Source organism: Moschus berezovskii, chromosome 12 (assembly GCF_049115385.1).
Source record: "Moschus berezovskii isolate FMDL1 chromosome 12, NW_MosBer_1.0, whole genome shotgun sequence".
Taxonomy (NCBI): Eukaryota; Metazoa; Chordata; class Mammalia; order Artiodactyla; family Moschidae; genus Moschus; species Moschus berezovskii.
Window position 1 is genome coordinate 45,500,468 of NC_142471.1, and position 17,863 is coordinate 45,518,330.

Genomic DNA, 17,863 nt, shown 5'->3' on the forward strand with positions numbered 1-17,863 from the left:
TCTAACAATAGAATGAAACTCACTAGTCTGCAGATGGCCCCAGGGACACAGGGTCACAGGCCTTCTTCTTGAGGTCCACACCCTATAGGCCTATTCTGTGTGGGAAATGTGCTCATCGCCCAGTCAGGACTCAAGATGTCCTGAGACACTTGGTCCTTTCCATAAGGTGCAGTTAGACCCTAGGTAAGGAGCTTTTGTTGTTTTTTTAATGTAAATAACAACAAAACACACTCCAATGAAGGGAAAGACTCTACCTGTCTCGAAAAATGGAAAAGGCCAGGCCATGGTTTTCTAAGACCCAACTTCTTCTTCCCCTGAGCCAGCTGGATCTGGTGGTGGCTAATAGGAATAAGAAGGGATGAAACCATCAAGATGGGATGGACCTTTGTGATGGCCATGGGGGGCCCTGGAGGCATTGCCCAAGGGAGCTCTGCCCAAGGTCACAGGAGTCCGCCATGCTGTCCCCCAGCCCCTCCCTCAGGAGAGGCCTCGAGATGCCTCAACCCCACTCACATCGTGGGGGACCTCCTCGCCCAAGTCAGCTTCCATCAGGAATATCCTGGCGATCTTCTCACAGGGCCCATGAAGGATTCTGGAAATCAGTGGGTACTCACAGTCTTTTAATTTTGTACGCTCTGAAAAAGAACGTTGTAGACAAAATTCACGGGGTGATAGGACTGTGTCTCTTTGTTCCAGGATGGGAATGGGATGGAAGACAGATGTCTAGGGGCCCTGGCAATGCTGCCAGATGTTGTGTGATGGACACTGCCTTGATGATGTGGATTGTGTCCTTCAACGAAGGCCCAGCTCAGAGAGGAACAGTGGCTGGAGGAGCACGGCACGGGAAGTGGACTTGGGGAGACCAGGCCATGGAGCGCTGGACAGAGAGCCATGCGGTACAAGCTCTGCAACAGCAGTTCTCAGTGGGTGAGGGGCTTTTCATCCATCCTGAAAACCCAGACGCACAGTCCTCCCCGCTCCTCCCTGAACCTGCTGGAGAAAGCGGCTCGCCATGTGGTTCTGGTGGGATTCTGAAAGGGATGACAGGTGTGCCTGGATATAAGCCTGGGAGGGGTGCCCATGGCGGCGGCACAGTGTGTCCCAAGGCCAGGAGGGCACCTGCCCTGTGCCCGCTGCACAAGCCAGCTCAGCCCTTAGAGAAGGAGCTCAGTCGATGAGCTTGCCAAATAGATGGGGACTTTAGTTTTTACGATCAGGAATCAAAGAAAGACACTTACCCCCAGACTCATGAACAATGTAGAGTGCAAACTCACTGGGGCCATTCTCCACCTGCACAGGTAGTGACAGGAAGTCAGACCATGGCTTTTCAAGACAGGAGAGAGAGAAAAGGACCCCTGGCAGCAATCACATCTCCAATGCCACACACACAAATCCCCAGGGACCCTCCCCTCCCCTCTCTCTCCTTAAATTCCCAGAGCATTTCTCCTGCCAGCTTGGCAAAGGAAACCTCGTTCAGCTTTCTACCAGGAGCCATGGCTTTCGCCAGCCCCCTCCCCAGCAAAGCTGCAAACCACCAGCATCTGGGGCGAGGCTGCCTGTGGCCAGACTTACTCGGAACTTGTTCAGCAGCAGAGTGAGCACCTGCAGGGTCGTCATGGTGCTGTTGACCCTCACGTTGGTCATGGACCCATAGGCGGGAGTGAACACGGAGGTCTGCACGGGAAGGGGGAGGCGGTTCACGGTGAGGCCAGAGGGGACACAGGGCTGACACCAGGCAGGGTAGGGGCATACTGTCAGCCAGCTGGCACTGAGCAGCCTGGGACAGCAGGCGAATCTGGGCTCTGCGATCACCTGTGTCTGTCCATCCACATAGATCCACACATAAGCTGCGCCCAGATCCAGGCATGAGCAGAGAAGCTTTGACAGGTCACATTGTACAGAAGCCTCTAAGAAAGATGCCTGCAGATCTATGAGAGCCAGATTCTTTTTTCTAGGAACCAGGGCCATGGGAAGCTTGGTGTGCTGCAGTGCATGGAATCGCAAAGAATTGTACACACCTGAGTGACTGAACAATAACAGGGGCCATGAGAGTCATTCACAAGGGGGTGGGGAACGAGTCTCTCTACTCTGTCTAGAATCAAATCAGCAAGTGTCCGCTGATTCTAAGGCTAAAGGCTCTCAAATCTGTCCACTTTGCTCTATTCTCCCAGCTTGCCTGCGGTAAGGCCCTCTGTTTATACTGCATCAGCTTCCCAACTTTTCCCTTCCAGTCTCAGCCCTTTCAATCCATTTTCCACCCTATTGCCCAAAGGAACAACCTTTCAAACATTTTGCAACTCAAAGTGTGTTCTGGACCAGCCATGTCAGTATACAGTCTCAGGCTCCCTGGTGCAGACCCCTGGATCAACATCTGCATTTGAGGAAAATGTCCCGTGATGCTCTTTGTAGGGTAAACTTTGAGTAGTACTGTATCAGAGCACGGGCCACAGCCTAGACAGTGATGGCCGAGCTCCTCCCACACTGTGTGCATGTGACACATAGTTCCCTCCCAAGCATCCCATGCTCCAGCCACACTGCTTCCGCACGGTTTTGGGGGCCCGTGATATTCTTGCAGGTATCCTGCCTTTGCTCATGAGACACCATACATGAAGCCAACCAGGCAATTTCCAGGGAATAAGCTTAAAGCTTATTAGGCCCTTAATGATCACTAATCATGTAATAAACCTGCTAAATACTTTATATTTAAATACTTTGATTTAATCCTCACAACAGTCCTTGGAAGTACATGGAGCTTGGAGAGATTAGTACCTCATCAGAGTCACCCATCCAGAAAGGGCAGAGCTGCCCCAAGCCCCAAGCTTCACCAGCATGGCACAAAGTCCTCCCTTCGTGTCTGATTTCCCTGTGGGCAAGCTCCTCCTTGCTTTCTGAAACCAAATTCCAGTTCACACGTTCCTCCTGTATGGTCCTAGCTCTGCTTTTCCCAGGATGTACCGGGGCTCAGGATACATGAGGGCTTTGTTCAGTGTCCCCAGCTGATCTCCAAGTACTAGTTCAGTTCAGTTCAGTTCAGTCGCTCAGTCGTGTCCGACTCTTTGTGACCCCATGAATCACAGCACGCCAGGCCTCCCTGTCCATCACCAACTCCCGGAGTTCACTCAAACTCATGTCCATTGAGTTGGTGATGCTATCCAGCCATCTCATTCTCTGTCATCCCCTTCTCCTCCCACCCCCAATCCCTCCCAGCATCAGACTCTTTTCCAGTGAGTCAACTCGTCGCATGAGGTGGCCAAAGTATTGCAGTTTCAGCTTTAGCATCAGTCCTTCCAATGAACACCCAGGACTGATCTCCCTTAGAATGGACTGGTTGGATCTCCTTGCAGTCCAAGGGACTCTCAAGAGTTTTCTCCAGCCAAGTACTAGAGCCAGCCTCAAACACAGAATTGCTTTCTCCACAGTTGAGATGTAGAATGACTCTGGGTAGTACAGAAAGTCCGACTAGACTTTCGGTTTCTAAGAAATATGAAACAGAGGACTCAGGCTATCTCTTGGAGAAGAAAGGTCATGTCAACAAGACATAGTGTTTCTTCTGCCTGAACTCTTTTCTCAAGAAGAGACTAACCAGCTCCAAGTAGGAACAAAGGTCCTGTGGCTCTTTTCCCATCTCTAACCACAATGGTTTCTCCCTCATAGAACATACTTGAGTCCGACAGGCAAAGCATTGAAAACAGGTACCAAGTTTACCCACTCTGGAAATCAAGTCAACATTATTGTGAGTAAGAACTGTTTTAGAAAATAATTAAGTGGAGCAATAGTGTATAGTTCTAAGAAATAAAACCTGGAATAACAACTCCAGGAAGTTAATTCTAGGAATTTATTATTGTTATTATTTTTTAAGTGTTGCCTCTGATGCAAGTACTTTGTTACCTGATTTCCAAGGACACTGATTCTGAATGGATGTGGAGCGAGGAGCAAAAAAGGGAGCCCCTTGCTCCGCCAGGAGATGTGAATCAACTGTCCAACATGCCTAAGACACTAGTTCATGTCCCGGAAGGTACCCAGTTTGCCTGGAAGAGTGGATCCACATTTGGCAAGTAAATCTGTGACCTGGGGAAAAGTCACCCTGACTATGTGTCGCGTGTAGGACTGGCTGGCTAAGAAGCCCTTCTTGGCAGGATGGCACCAAGGGACGTGAAAGGCTGTGATGAAAGCCCTGACTGTTCACTTCGGTTCATTCAAACGCTACAGGGTGTTCAGACTTCTCCATGTCCCTGTGATATTTGCAGTGACTAATGTAAGGTTTGGGCTTCCCTGGTGGCTCAGAGGTTAAAGCGTCTGCCTCCAATGAGGGAGACCTGGGTTCAATCCCTGGGTCGGGAAGATCCCCTGGAGAAGGAAATGGTAACCCACTCCAGTATTCTTGTCTGGAGAATCCCATGGACGGAGAAGCCTGGTAGGCTACAGTCCACGGGGTCGCAAAGAGTCGGACACGACTGAGCGACTGAACAGAACGGAATGTAAGGTTTAAAGTGCCCTACACACCTCTTAGAGGAGAGGTGAATGTACTGAAGATAAAGCCCACAATTAAGTACTTTGAGTCGTAAAAACCTCCCTTTTTTTTTTCTCTTTTAGGAATGTAGAATGAGAATGAGCCTAAATCCATGCAAATAATCTTTCTAACTTTTCAAATAATCCCTTAAAATAACATATCAATATTTTTTCAAATATTAGCAAATGGTGCTTACTTAACACTTTGCAGACTAAACCCCTTTGGAACAGTATTTAAAGAATACCCAACTCAGGGACTTCCCTGGCAATCCATTGGTTAATACTTTGCCTTACAATGCAGGGGGCTGGGTTTGACCCCTGGGCAGAGAGCTAAGATCCCACATGCCTTGTGGCCAAAAAACACCAAACATAAAACAGAAGCAATATGGTAACAAATTCACTAAAGACTAAAAATGGTCTACGTTAAAAAACAAACAAACAAACAAAAAAACCCAAATTGGTCCTTTGGCTAATCCAGACATTCTTAATCTCTGTTTAACTTCAGCCCTGCCTTCTCCTCCCCCTCTGAGGAAACTACTCTCAAATACTCCTGGTTTTCCTAGATTTGGGCTTCCCTGGTGGCTCAGATGGTAAAGAACCTACCTGTAGTGCAGGAGATCCAGGTTCAAACCCTGGGCCAGGAAGATCTCTTGGAGAAGGGAATGGCTACCCACTCCAGTATTTTTGCCTGGTAAATCACATGGACAGAGAAGCCTGGAAGACTACAGTCCATGGGGTCACAAAGAGTTGGACATGACTGAGTGACACACTCACCCTCCTAGATATAGTGAAGATAACCTATTGTTCCTCATTAACACTCACTGCAAACCTAGTGTGGAGTGGAGGGAGGTCCTGATGATGGAGCAGGGTCCCTTCAGCCTGCTTTGTTGAATTCTTCATCCCCAAGTGCAGGGTACCGAAAGAGTAGCTTGAATGGCTCCGAGCAGACCTCACCTGTGTGACTGTGCTTCAGATCTGACCCAAGACCTCCCTTTGCCCAGCTCCCCTCATCCCATGAATCACTCACCACCTATCAGGAAGGGCAGCTGCTGAGCCTGGAAACCCCGGCTTCCAGCTTCCCAGAGCTGCAGGATGTGTTCTATGACAGGACGCTCCATTCAGGGCCTCACCCACACTGCCATGTGTGCCATTTATAGTAACAATCCATTTCTCCTTTTTACAGTTGGGTTTGTTTATGGAATGATGTCATCAGGGGAAGGAGATCTTTTTTTTCCTGAGGTCAGTACAATACATACTTGGACAAAAGGCTAGGACAAAAGGGTAAGTGCTGGGAATCAGGAGCTGTGCGAGTTCTCTGGGACCCATCACACATGCTCCTGGGCACACCTCGGCCTAGCTGGCCTAATCTGCCAAGTGACAATGACAGTAGGGGACATGACATTCCCATGAAACAGTGAACTGACCTTGGGTAGAAACCTTATAGAAAATTGACTTGTTGAAGACAAATTTAGCATCATTCTCCAAATATTCATGCAATTTGTGAGAATGAATTGACAGTGAGTGTGTGATGGAAAAAATACAGGCTTTGTGGTCATGAAATGAAGTTATTTGGGGCAAGACAATTGTCCTCCTGAGCCTGTTTCTCCATCAGGACACAGGCACAGCCTCACCTGTATACCGGGGCTGTGCATGCGTGCTAAGTCGCTTCAATTGTGTCTGACTCTTTGCGACCCCTTGGACTGTAGGCCCCCCAGGCTTCTCTGTCCATGGAATTTCCCAGGCAAGAATACTGGGGTGGGCTGCCAAGCTCTCCTCTAGGGGATATTCCTGACCCAGGGATCCAGCCTGCATCTCTTACGTCTTCTGCATTGGCAGGTGGATTCTTTACCACTAGCACCGCCTGGGAAGCCTGCCAGGGTTTTGCTGAGGGTGAATTCAGGCATGACCATCGAGGGGCCCCCACTCCAGAAGGTCCAATGACTGCATGGTGTTTGCGGCTGGTTCCCTATGCCTCAGCTTCAGGGCCCAGGGGACAGGCCAGACTGGGATGTCACCTTGTGGTTGTAAAAGTGCCCGTTGATGGAGAAGCGGTGTCGCCGGATCCTCTGGGCCTCACCGGGCGCTCGGCTCCTGGGCCGCCTCTGGATCACACAGGCTGCGTCGCTCTTGGTCCGCATCAGCTGTGGGGTCTCCTCGCCCTCCTCCACTGGCTCTGTGGTGAGAAATAGACAAGGGGGTCAGGCTCAGGGCAGGGGGGTGCCGCAGTGCCAGAACAGCCTTTGTGGTGGTGCTGCGTGTGGAGTGTGGCTCCCTGGCACACTGGGCTGCAGTGAACACTGTCCCTGTGATGGAGGCTGGGGTCCAGCCAGTGTGATACCCATTTTGCAGACAGGAAAGGTGACCCCCAGACAGGATAACCTGTGTCACCATGCCACATGGCCATAGCCTCTGGGCCTCCAGGGACCCAGGGCAGGACTCTGACAGCCCCAGCCCTGTCCTCTGGGACAAGCCCTTCACTGAATCCAAGAGGAGGGTGCAGAGAGGACAGACAGCCAGGTATGGATCCTGGCAGGTGGGGAAGAGGTCCCAGAGGCCTGCAGGGCTGGGTGAGAGCCGTGTTCTCTGCAGACATTCTCCTTTTCAGAAGGCAGCACGTTGCAGGGACTCAGACAACAACCACATCACCTCTGGAAGCCTCCGCTTCCTTGTCCTTGGGCGAGGAGTCAATAAAAATACCTTGGGTTAAGGAGAGATTTAGCAGGTGATGGGCTTCCCTGGTGGCTCATTGGTAAAGAATCTGCCTGCAGTGCAGGAATTGCAGGAGATGTGGGTTTCAGCCCTGGGTCAGGAAGATCCCCTGGAGAAGGGAATGGCAACCCACTCCAGTATTCTTGCCTGGAGAATTCCATGGACAGAGGAGCCTGGCGGGCTACAGTCCATAGTGTCGCAAAGAGTTGAACAGGACCAAAACAAGAACACACACGCTCTTGAAGGCAAACGAAGCCACTCTTTGCTACTCCACAAAGCTGACCTCCAGAGATGGCGGTCATGAGCCAGCCCCCGATGACCCCAGATGAGTGGGACCGGGTCCTGGGCTGCTCGAGGCACCAACCTGAGCTGTCTCTGGAACTCTCCTCCCGGGGCCCAGCCTGAGCGCTGGGGTCCTGGGCAGTGACTCTGCCATCTTGAACAAGTGGTTCCTTCCTGAAAAGAGACAGTCATGGTGCTCAGAGGGCTACTGGCAGAGAAAGGTAGTTCAGATCAAAGAAAAGGAGGCCGGCTGCCTCTGTGGGCCAGACACAGGCCAGAAGCAGGACAGGCCGAGTTGAGGCCAGGATTTCACACGTGGTCAACATAAAGGATAAAAAGAAAAGCAAAAGATTGCCAGTGTCTGGTGGAAGGAGAGGAAGTCTGCCCTGCAGACCTGAGTGGCTTGTCCTAGGCTCTGGGGTATGGACAGAGGGATGCACACAGTAACCATGCAGGCTGAGGCTGTTGGCTTCTGCGGTCACATGCTGAGTGGGCTCTCTGGGCTGCCTTCTGGTGTGCGGGAGTAGGGCAGCAGCATCCTTGAGGGGGCTAACCTCCAGGCCTCTGAGAAAGGTGGACTCCAAGCCAGGGTAGCCAGTGCTGGACTGGAGGACGGATAGGTGTAATGGGAAGTAGCCACACCGAGAAAGGGAACCTGGGAGGAGCCAAGCCAGCCCTGAGGGGCCTCTGAGGGTCCTTGTCTGAGACTGCTTGTGTGACCACTTTTACCCTCCTTTCTAAGGAGCCAATCCAAACTTGAAGCTCTAAGGCTCAAAAACCACTATAAGTAACTAGGGACATCAGGGGCATCAACGTGCAAAGGGCCATGAGAGCAGCAACTCGAACTTTTGAATGGGAAAATGTTTTGAATTTCCAACTCTTAGAAGGATTTATTATGTGTGGAAGCAAGCAAAATTCAGCAGCTTACTGCCCGTCTTTGGGTGTGAAGTGGGAAGAGGCAAACATCTGTTAAGACAGGTAGAAAACCATTTTATCCTGATCAAAACGTTCTTAATATATTAAAATAAATCTGATATAAATAAATTCTGATAAAATTGTAAAAATAAATTCTGATATTGAAATAAAAACAGAGCCGTTGGAGGCTAAACCTGTGTGTTTTAGGACAGAACAGGAGATGCTGAAGAGGCTTGGCTTGCAGATGGTTTTGGAAGGCCTCTTTCTGTTACAGACAAGGAATGTCTGAGAAGCACAAGTGGAGGTGAGGGCAGCCTGGATCGCTCTCCAGGAGGTGGGGGGTGACTTGGTTGTCATGGAGAAGAACCACTTGGGGGTGAGGTTTCAGGTTGGCAGCTGAGGTCCTGGACTGAGGCAGTCAAGGGGTGACAGGTGTAACTGTGTTGAGGGTGGGTAACCCTCCCACCTCCCACCTCCCACCCCAAACAGAAATGGGGCTTTCACGCAGAGGCAGAGATCAACCTCCTGGCCCCCGCACACTCCAAGCAGTACTTTTAGGTTGTCATGGAGACCACCTGGCCCCGCCCCACCCAGCGGGGCACTCACGAATGGCAGCTGGACTGTCCGGTTGTCCAGGAGAGGTGCATGCGCTCCCTGTCATCCTGTATCTGGAGCCGGATGGGCCGCTTCAGTCCCCAGGAAATGTTGAGGAGCCCCTCGATGATCAGAGCCCCTTCTTCCTGTGGGGACCCACACGCTCAGCCTCTCCTCTCAGAGCAGCCGCACTCAGGGGTCACTGACCACCCCCACACCCCCCTCAGAAGTCAGCCCCCGCCCATGGGACTCCCCTGTGCACTCAGGGCCCCAAATGCAGCCTCTCATCCCTAGGGTCCCGTCTTCCTCTAGGGGAAGGCCCACGAATTTCTCTGTGCTCTAAGGCACGAGGCCTGGGCTGGAGAGGAAGCCTGAGGCGTGCCCTTCCACTGCTCGGGCACAGGGGCTGGGACAGGGCGCTGAGTCAGGTGTCCCACAGGAACGCAGCTGCTGTCCGGCAGGCACGTCCACACAGTGGCAAGGAAACACGTTCCAGGGAAACCCAGCTGTGCAGACACCGGTGCAACACAGGGCAGTTCTCCGCCCAGCGCTGCGCCTGCTCAGGGGGCCTACGGTCACCTGGTCCTACTGGGAATGTGCCAAGGGCACTGGGTCCCATGCCTAGAACTGAGCAGGACTAACATGGTCCGCACCCCCAGATTTCCAAGCTGGCCTCTTTCCTGAGGGCCAGTCTTGCCTTCCTCACCATCTGGGATAAGGCCAGTCCCACATCCCACCAGTGGCACACACACTCAGAGTATCTACAACAGCGCCCAGCCTGCGTCCCTGACCAGCCCTAATTCTCCAAGGTCTGCAGATGGCACGGCCACTCATCTGCTGCCAAACCCTGAGGTCCTAATCAACAGAGTCCTCCAGAAGCACTCTCAGCCAGCTCCCACTTGCTCCCCTTGGGTCCTTGATTCTGTTTCTTGACCTGTTCCAGCCTTCTGCCTGCACACAACCACCTCCAACTTCCCTGTGCCAAGCTAATCAAGCCACGTGGGCTCCTGGCCAGGCTGCTTTGTCTGTATCCTCAGAGGACCTGCCAGAAACCTTCTCAGCCTCACCCTTCAGCCGAGTTAGGTCTCGCCAGCTACATGCTCCTAATCTGCTCTGATACTGGTCTTTTGGCAATGAACTTAAAACATCATTCTCCCAGTGCTATCTCAAGCACCATTCTATTATAGATTCCTCAACGCCATTTCTTTCTCCTTGTTAGCACTGAAAACTGTGAGAACAGGGACCTTGTGGGAGTTTCATATCCCCGGCAACACTTAAAGGGGTGTCCTGCAGTACTGATTACATGGTTCGTTAGTAATAGTTTAAAAACACCCTGCCATCCACAAAGAAAATAGTTCTCTTCTGTTCAGGGTTATCAAAAATACACATAGCTTTCTGGAATGGCTTGCACCATTTGCTAAAAAAGAAAACAAGTAACAACAACAGAAACACCCAAAGCCACTGATAACCTCTGATGCTACACAGGCACAAATAGGTAACTAACTACCCCTGTAAAGACTAGATGGTTCAATGAGTTAAAGGTCCCGTGAGGATAGTAAGAAAACCCAAAGTGGGTGGTAAAGGAGGTCCCTCTCCTCTGCTGTGGGTTTCCTCTGATAAGATCAGAGAAAGCTGCAGGCCGAGAGGGTGTTCCCTTCATCCAGGGTAGGGGAGCTCAGACTGGGGGCACCCCTGCTGTCTGAGCAGGGACACCAGACATGAGTTGCACGAGCACATGAGTTGCACGAGGCAGCTGGTCCCCAGCGCGGATTAGCCCGGACCTCAGAGGCAACAGCTCTGTCCCAGCCCCTCGCTTCCCCCAACCAAGCCCCTGCATCTTTCTTCACAGTGGGGTCCCCAGAGCCGTCTTTGAAGGCCTGGCCTCAGCATGTCCAGCCTCACAGACCCTGGCTCAGCCTTGCCCCAGAGCATCAGCTGGTCTGTGGCTGTGTTTTTTTTTCACGTTCCTCCACCCAGAGTCCACCGTGGGGTGGGTATCTATGGATAAACATGTCTGCAAGTCGATGTGAGATGTTCCTGGTGGAGTGGAGGCTTTCTCTAGTGATGTGTCAACATCTGACAGTGGTGTCTTAAGCCAAGTCTGAAAGCCAAGACCTGAACCGCATTTTGGGTGAAGGACATAACGACGCGTTCATTGCTGTTCTCTGTACCTAGAATAGTCACTGGTGCAGAGGTGTACTAGATAGATAGCCAGGAACAAATACTCAAGCCAGTTCTCATCTGACAGCTCCTCATCTGTGAAACAGTCAGACCAGGACCCCACAGCTGCCTCTGGTCCCAGAGGAAGGTGAGCATAACCCAAGTCTCAGCAAGCCCAAGGAAGCCCAGCCTCAGCCACCTCCAGGCTGAGTTCTGCATCGCTGTGTCTGACGGGGTCCCCTGCAGGTGCAGGCCCGGGGCCCAGCCAGAGCCAGCACTGGGCCAGAGAGACGTGGGGTGTCAGGGCGCTGGTGTAAGATGTATCAAAGAATGCTTCCAGGTGGAGACGGCAGAGCCTAGGGCCACTGTGGAGGTCCTGTGGAGGGCCCTGTCCCTCCCAGTGCCCTGAGATGGCCAGGAGCTGTGGCTACCCCACCCCTGCCTTGCGGAGTAAACATTCCCAGAACCTCCCACGGCCGCAAACACTTGCTCCAAGCTGGCAGCTGGGCCAGACCCCGCCCGCCAAGCTGTTTTCCTCTGAGAGCCTTCCTGAGCACTGCTATTTTTGGCCCCGTGTGACAGTAATTGATTGCTGGTGGAAAGGTATAAAAGCAGCAGCCAGGCCCCGGGGTTTGCCAGACAGCTGAGGGAGGCTTTCACTCTGGACAGCAGCACAGTGGACAGAGGACTGGCACATCGTCCTCACTGTCCTTCTCGCGGCAGACTGGCTCCGGACACGGGTTCCAACTCCTCGACCCTGAGCCCTTAGCCCTGAGTTTCCTGGGCGCTTCCTGAGGACTTCCTTGCTCATCCATCTCCCCTGCTACCCCCAGACCTCCTCAGCTACAGGTAAGGGAGGGCTACTGCTCTCTGGTTTGAGGCAAAACAAAAATGCGTTGGCTATGTTTGAGGGCAGTTCTCAGCCTGCCTCACTGCGGGTTAAAGACCAGGATGCAGCTGACAGCAGTCACACAGCTGCAGAGGGGCTTTATATTCATAGAGGTGTTTCCCCTGAGGGAAATGTTCCACATGTTTTCCCAACACCCTTGAGAGGTGTATTTATAACCCTACTTGACGGAGAAGTGGAGGCTTGGAGAGGTGACTTTGCCAAAACACCCTGGGTCAGGAACTGCTGTTTGGGTTTTAAACCCAGGTTTCGTCAGACTCCAGTCCATGAGGCTGGGCTCTCTGATTTGTACAGGTTCTTGAACCACAGTAATATTAAGAGTCTTAAGTGATGTTAGCAGAAAGAGCCCTGGAGTTCAAGCCTGGTCTTGGATCTGCAGACTTTAAATTGCTTTCAGGCTTCTGATTCACCTAGGTGACCTCAGATGGGGGAGGGGACACGGAAGGCGTGTCAGGATGGTCAGCAGTCCCTCACCCCAAGTCCTCTGTCAACCAACAGGTTCTGCCTCCCTGTCACCGGCAGCCATGAGGTCCCGGCTTTTGCTTTCTGTGGCCCTCCTGCCCACAATTCGGGAGACCTCGGAGGAGATGCTATCCGGAGGGGCTGGAGAGGAACCCCCTGCCTCCCCCAGCCTGGATGACTACGTGAGGTCCATTTGTCAGTTGGCACAGCCCACCTCAGTGCTGGATGAGGCTGCAGCCAGGGTGCGAACCAGCAGACCCCACCGGCCAGCCCGTTCCTGTGCAAAGACCTGCCCCACTGAGTCTCTACAGGACATCACCACTCGCTTCACTGGCCAGCAGCCCTCCCTGCCCGGGACTGGCACTGTGGACCCCCTGGACTGGCTCTTTGGGGAGTCTCAGGAGAAGCAGCCACGTAGAAGGGATGTACCAAGGAGGACTGGACTCTCCGCTGATCCCTGGGCTGCTCGCAGACAGACGGACAGTGGCAAGGCACCAGGGACCCCCAGAGGGAGGCTGAGTGATGCCAAGGCTCTAGGGCACTCTCTGCAGAGAACGTCGAGGGACTGGGACCAGTGCTCCCAGGCTTCTGGGCAACCTGGACAGGATGCGGGCTCCCCCACAAGCCCTCGCCACAGCAGCATCCTCAGAACTCTCTATTTGCACCTCCCGGTGATCCATGAACTCTGACACCTCCCCAATAAAGACTTCTGTAAATAGCACACAGGTCTGCGTCTCCTCCACACCTCCCCTTCTTATCCACTCCCCCCCACCAACCCAGGTGGGCACTGCCCCTGGCAGGTCTCTGGGAGGGAACCACCTCTCTGCAGGGGCTCTCTGCTTTGGTCTCCTAGTGAGACCCCCTTCTTTGAATAACAGCCTATCCCACTTGTGGTTCTCCTAACTGGCTTATCACCTTTGGCAAGTTATTTAACACGTCTGTTCCTCAGTTTTCTCCTGGGTAAGCTGTGATTAATGAGACCTGCCTCCCAGGTTGTGCTAAAACCCGCACACATTCGGGGGCACAGGTTACAAGCTCACATGTGGAGCAGCTGCTGCCTCTCTGATGGCCTCACAGGTGGGGAAACAAGGAAGGTTGGGGGAGAGGAGAAATGAAAGTCTCAGACCTTAGTGGTTTCACAGCCTAGCCCTGGGCACTCCTGAGTCCCCGCACGGGGCCCATGAGCAAACAGATGGGCTCAACAAATGCAGCTGCTGTGCTTCCCAGGGAGCCTCAGGGGTCCCATCATGCACAAGTCCTGCTGTGGCCTCAGGAGCATTCCCCCACGCTGATGGCCAAGACAAAACCTGCACCGGTCAGCTTGCAGGGCACCGCCTGCCAGACCACATGGTTCTGTCTCCACTCATTCCCACCCCCCGACCGCCTCACCCGGGGGCCTCTCATCCGAGGAGTGAACGGCAGGGTTCAGGTGCCCTGCTCTTGGGTACGTTCAGGGACCACAGCCTCATTCCACATGTCCATGGGTACTCCCACCCCCAGCCCTGGGTCCCCACAGCCTGGCAAACCTCAGTTCTCAGAGGCGTCTGGCAAGCAAGGGGGTGAGGATGAGGAATAGGGGAGGGGGGACTGCCTTCCTCAGGGAGGAGGTGGGGCATCAGAGCAATCAGAAGACACAGGCCTGAGACCTGCTGCTGGGTTCTCCTGGGCCAGGCCAGGGCTGGCTGCCCTCATCAGGGTGGGAAGGACAGAGGAGCAAAGGACAGAGCTGGGACCACGGGTGGGCTCACAGCCTGCCTCAGTTTCCCCTGCCTCCTTGCTCTGTGGACTAGCAAATTAGTCTCCCTCCCTCCTTCCATCTCTTTTGCCCTTTCTTTCCTTCAACTTTAAAATATTTACAAAAATCACTTTGGACATTTACAGTGCTTATCAGTCCTCTTTAATGTGTGTTCTCTGAGGAGGCAGAATGTAAATCATACATTAAAAAAATTATTAGAATGATAATACTTTTAAATTTTAAAAGAAAACATTTCAGACAAATGTTTAGTTTCCTGATCTGTAAAATGGGGACAGCAAGGCCCATCCTTCACATTCTACAGTGATTGGGGAAACAGTACAAGTAACTCAGAGATGGAATTGTGAACACTATATACAAATTCCCAGCCGTGACTACCTGCTGTGCCTCTGGTGGGCTCAAACCTCTGGGTCCCTGACCTTCTGCCGCAAATATTTGTGGAACAGGCATTGGTTGGAACATCCTTAGGAAGTGATGAGGAGGGCTGACCTACTGGGTGGGTGTGTGGCTGGTGATGGGATGTGCTGGGCTCACTGGGCCAGCCTCATAGCGAAGCAGCAGAAACTAGGATGACGTTGCTAATCCCGCAAGCTCAGAAATCACACTGCTGCATTTCGGTAGATCAGACAGGGTCAAGGGGAGCCCTGGGCTCTGGACTTCTCTATTTCCTGGATACGAAAGAAGGTAATGGCACCTTCAGAAGTTACCCTCTAAAAAGTAAAAAGAATAAAGGTATGGGGGAAGTGGTCTCCAGCAGTGTCCCAAGCTCCTGAGGACAGAACAGCCTAACAAAAAGTGCTCGTGGTGCGGCCCTAGTGAGCAGTCTCATTTTTCTCCCACCCACCATTGAGACAGGGAAGGGAACCAAATGCCCCTCCCAACTGGAGAGGCAGACTGGGAAGCACTCAGCAACTCCCAGGGAACACAGGCCTAGGACTCACCAGGGGCCGGTGGTCTGTCAACCCCTGTCATTCCTGCCTTCAAGCCTTAGAGGAAGGGGGATCATTCTAAGAGGGAAGGGGACCCCTGGTGGAGGAAGGTCCTTCCCTTAAGCAGGATGCAGAGACTCAGGGGCTGAGGTCCTACACTGGGTGTGATATCAGCCACCAGGGGGAGCTCTGCGTCCATTTAGAACTGAGCGCTGGGCAAGGTGGGAGGCTAGCTTTGGAAGTTGGCGGCACACCACACCCAGGGACCCCAGGGCCCTAAGGTCTCTAGCTCATAATGTCAGCAGTGACAGAGTTGCCCACTGGCATTTCCTGGTGGTCCATTATTCTCTAGAGGCACCAACCAGCCTGGTTAAAATGCTTTGCTATGTTTCCAAAAGGCTCAGGTTGCTCCTGGTTATTCACACTTTTCATTGTTAAAACAAGCAGAATTATCCTATCTTAAAGGCAAGGTTTTCAATGAAGGAAGCTAGTGCTTCAGCCTATTGAGCTGGGAATCCTTTGCTCCTGGTGGCAAGCCACTCCAGTACTCTTGCCTGGAAAATCCCATGGATGGAGGAGCCTGGTAGGCTGCAGTCCGTGGGGTCGCTGGGGGTCGGACACGACTGAGCGACTTCACTTTCACTTTTCACTTTCACACATTGGAGAAGGAAATGGCAACCCACTCCAGTGTTCTTGCCTGGAGAATCCCAGGAAAGGGGGAGCCTGGTGGGCTTCCGTCTATGGGGTCACACAGAGTCGGACATGACTGAAGTGACTTAGCAGTAGCAGTAGCAGCAGCCCTTTAGAAGCTGGGGGAATGTTCACAGAGAAACGCTTGCTCCAGGTGCATGCAGCCCCTGCCCATTGACACATTTCATCTCTCTAAGTTTAAGGGACTGCAGATGAGACAGTGGAAGAGAAGGTGCCCCAATTGTAGTAGCCAGGTTGTGGTTGCTCCATGGCAGGCCTGGTGACAACAGGGGTGGGGAGGTACCTGATGCTGAGCACCCTGTGCTTAGCTTGGGGGTCGAGCCTGGGGATCAAAGGTAACGAACAGCTTTCTGAGTCTCTAAGATCTGGTGAGTCATCCTCAACAGAGATCTCCAAAGGTCTCCAGATCTTAATGCTGACCATGCTATCACTGTATTATACACTTCTCTGCTCAGGTCTTGGAGCCACACCAGCATCTTTGACTTACTTCAATGTCATCGTGGACCACAGACTTTAAGAGTCTCGGTTTATTTGTTGGAAAATGGCCCCTCCTCCCTCATCAAGTTCTAGGACTACAATGAATAGAGTTGAGGCCAAGCTCTTCCTGTCTATCCTGCCCTGGGGGCCTGCAGGTGGCCCTATAGCAAGTTCTGAGGACAGCCAGTCCCTGAGGCCCAGAAGGTCCCAGGTGAGCGATCTGAGGAACTGCAGAGGCCCCGACACTGGGTGGTGGGTGAGTCACTCTGAGACGTGGTGCTCCAGGAACCAGTCATGCGTTTCAGTATTAGAACTCCCTGCCTCCCAAGCCAGTGACCTGTCTCGATGGTGGTGGTCACCTCCAAAGACATACACTCCCTCAGGCTGGCACACCTGAATGGTTAAAACTGCAGAAGTTTCATGAAAAGTATTTTCCAGCTCCAAGGATATCAAGTCAGATCCCCCCCGCCCCCGCCCACCCCGCACCTCCTTTAGGGTTAGAAAAATGAAAATCTCTGCCTGTGGGATGTTAACTTCCTGCCTCTGGGGAATGTCAGGAGCTGTACTTCCTGATGCAGGGTCCTCTCCTCCTCCACGGGGACTGTCCCAGCACACAAACAGGGTGGGGGCTTCCCAGTCCCTCTTCCCACTCAGCTGTTCCTACAGAGGGGAACGTTCTGGGGAATCCCAAGTGCCAAGATCAAGCTCTTAGATCAGCTGTTCTCAAACTTGGCCATCACCAGAATTCCCTGGAGGACTTGTCAAAGCAGGTGGGAGGGTGAAAGAGTTTCTGATTCAGCAGGCCTGAGAAAAGGAGGGTGGGAACAGTCTGCCGGCCCTTCTCAGACACTGATGGGCTGCAGAAAGTCCAAGAGCCAGCACGATCTCAACCTTGTGTTCAGTCTCTGTCATGTGCAACTCTTTGCGACTGTATGGACTATGGCCCGCTATATAACTCCTCTGTCCATGGCATTTTCAGGCGTGAATACTGGAGTGGATTGCCATTTCCTTGTTTAGGGGATCTCAACCGTGGTAACCCCCAAAATAAAGCTTAATCATGATCATGATAAGACTTACCATTTCGCTTTTCAAATGTCCCAATATAGCGACCAGGGCTCCCCTGTGAAAGATCTGGAAGTTCTGGATGGTGGTAAGATCACTTCTACTTAATTTGCCTGGAGAGCGGTTCCCTGAGCCTTGGCCATGCTGGTCACTCCCTGGAGTCCAGCTGGTGCCCATGAGCTATGTTCAGCTTACAGACGTGCTTTGTTTAGCTCACATAGTGTTTCGAGGTTTGGAAATTCCACATGAAATTCCAGATATCTAGCTTCTTTTGAAAAATCAGGAAGGGTTTGGGTGTCCCAATCTCACAGCTCCATGCAGCCACCCTGGGTTGGATCTGACAGACAGCGGTGGCCTGCCAGTGGACTGAAGTCCTCTCCGATGTCCTCTCTC

The 17,863-nt window shown here is 52.6% G+C and overlaps 2 protein-coding genes across 7 annotated transcripts in view; one reads left to right on the forward strand and one right to left on the reverse strand.

Moving 5' to 3' along the window:
* RASSF4 (Ras association domain family member 4) overlaps positions 1-17,863 on the reverse strand; it is a 34,801-nt gene that overhangs the window by 3,163 nt on the left and 13,775 nt on the right. For 5 of the 6 annotated variants that reach the window (XM_055425219.2, XM_055425222.2, XM_055425218.2 and 2 more), the window contains 6 exons: positions 9,022-9,155; positions 7,583-7,674; positions 6,525-6,682; positions 1,573-1,674; positions 1,239-1,290; positions 514-635 (listed from right to left, as the gene is read on the reverse strand). In XM_055425219.2, coding sequence (XP_055281194.1) covers positions 514-635; positions 1,239-1,290; positions 1,573-1,674; positions 6,525-6,682; positions 7,583-7,674; positions 9,022-9,155 — 660 coding nt within the window. Of the gene's footprint in view, positions 1-254; positions 340-513; positions 636-1,238; positions 1,291-1,572; positions 1,675-6,524; positions 6,683-7,582; positions 7,675-9,021; positions 9,156-17,863 lie in introns of all 6 variants that reach the window. The other variant, XM_055425223.2, reaches the window with a different exon arrangement.
* DEPP1 (DEPP autophagy regulator 1) lies at positions 11,817-13,259 on the forward strand. Its single transcript, XM_055425224.2, has 2 exons — positions 11,817-12,018; positions 12,575-13,259. Exon 2 carries the CDS (start codon positions 12,601-12,603, stop codon positions 13,225-13,227), a length of 627 nt encoding a protein of 208 aa, XP_055281199.2. The 5' UTR covers positions 11,817-12,018; positions 12,575-12,600; the 3' UTR covers positions 13,228-13,259.

Coding starts and splice junctions, on each gene's coding strand:
- DEPP1 (XM_055425224.2), top strand. CDS start 12,601: ATGAGGTCCCGGCTTTTGCTTTCTGTGGCCCTCCTGCCCACAATTCGG.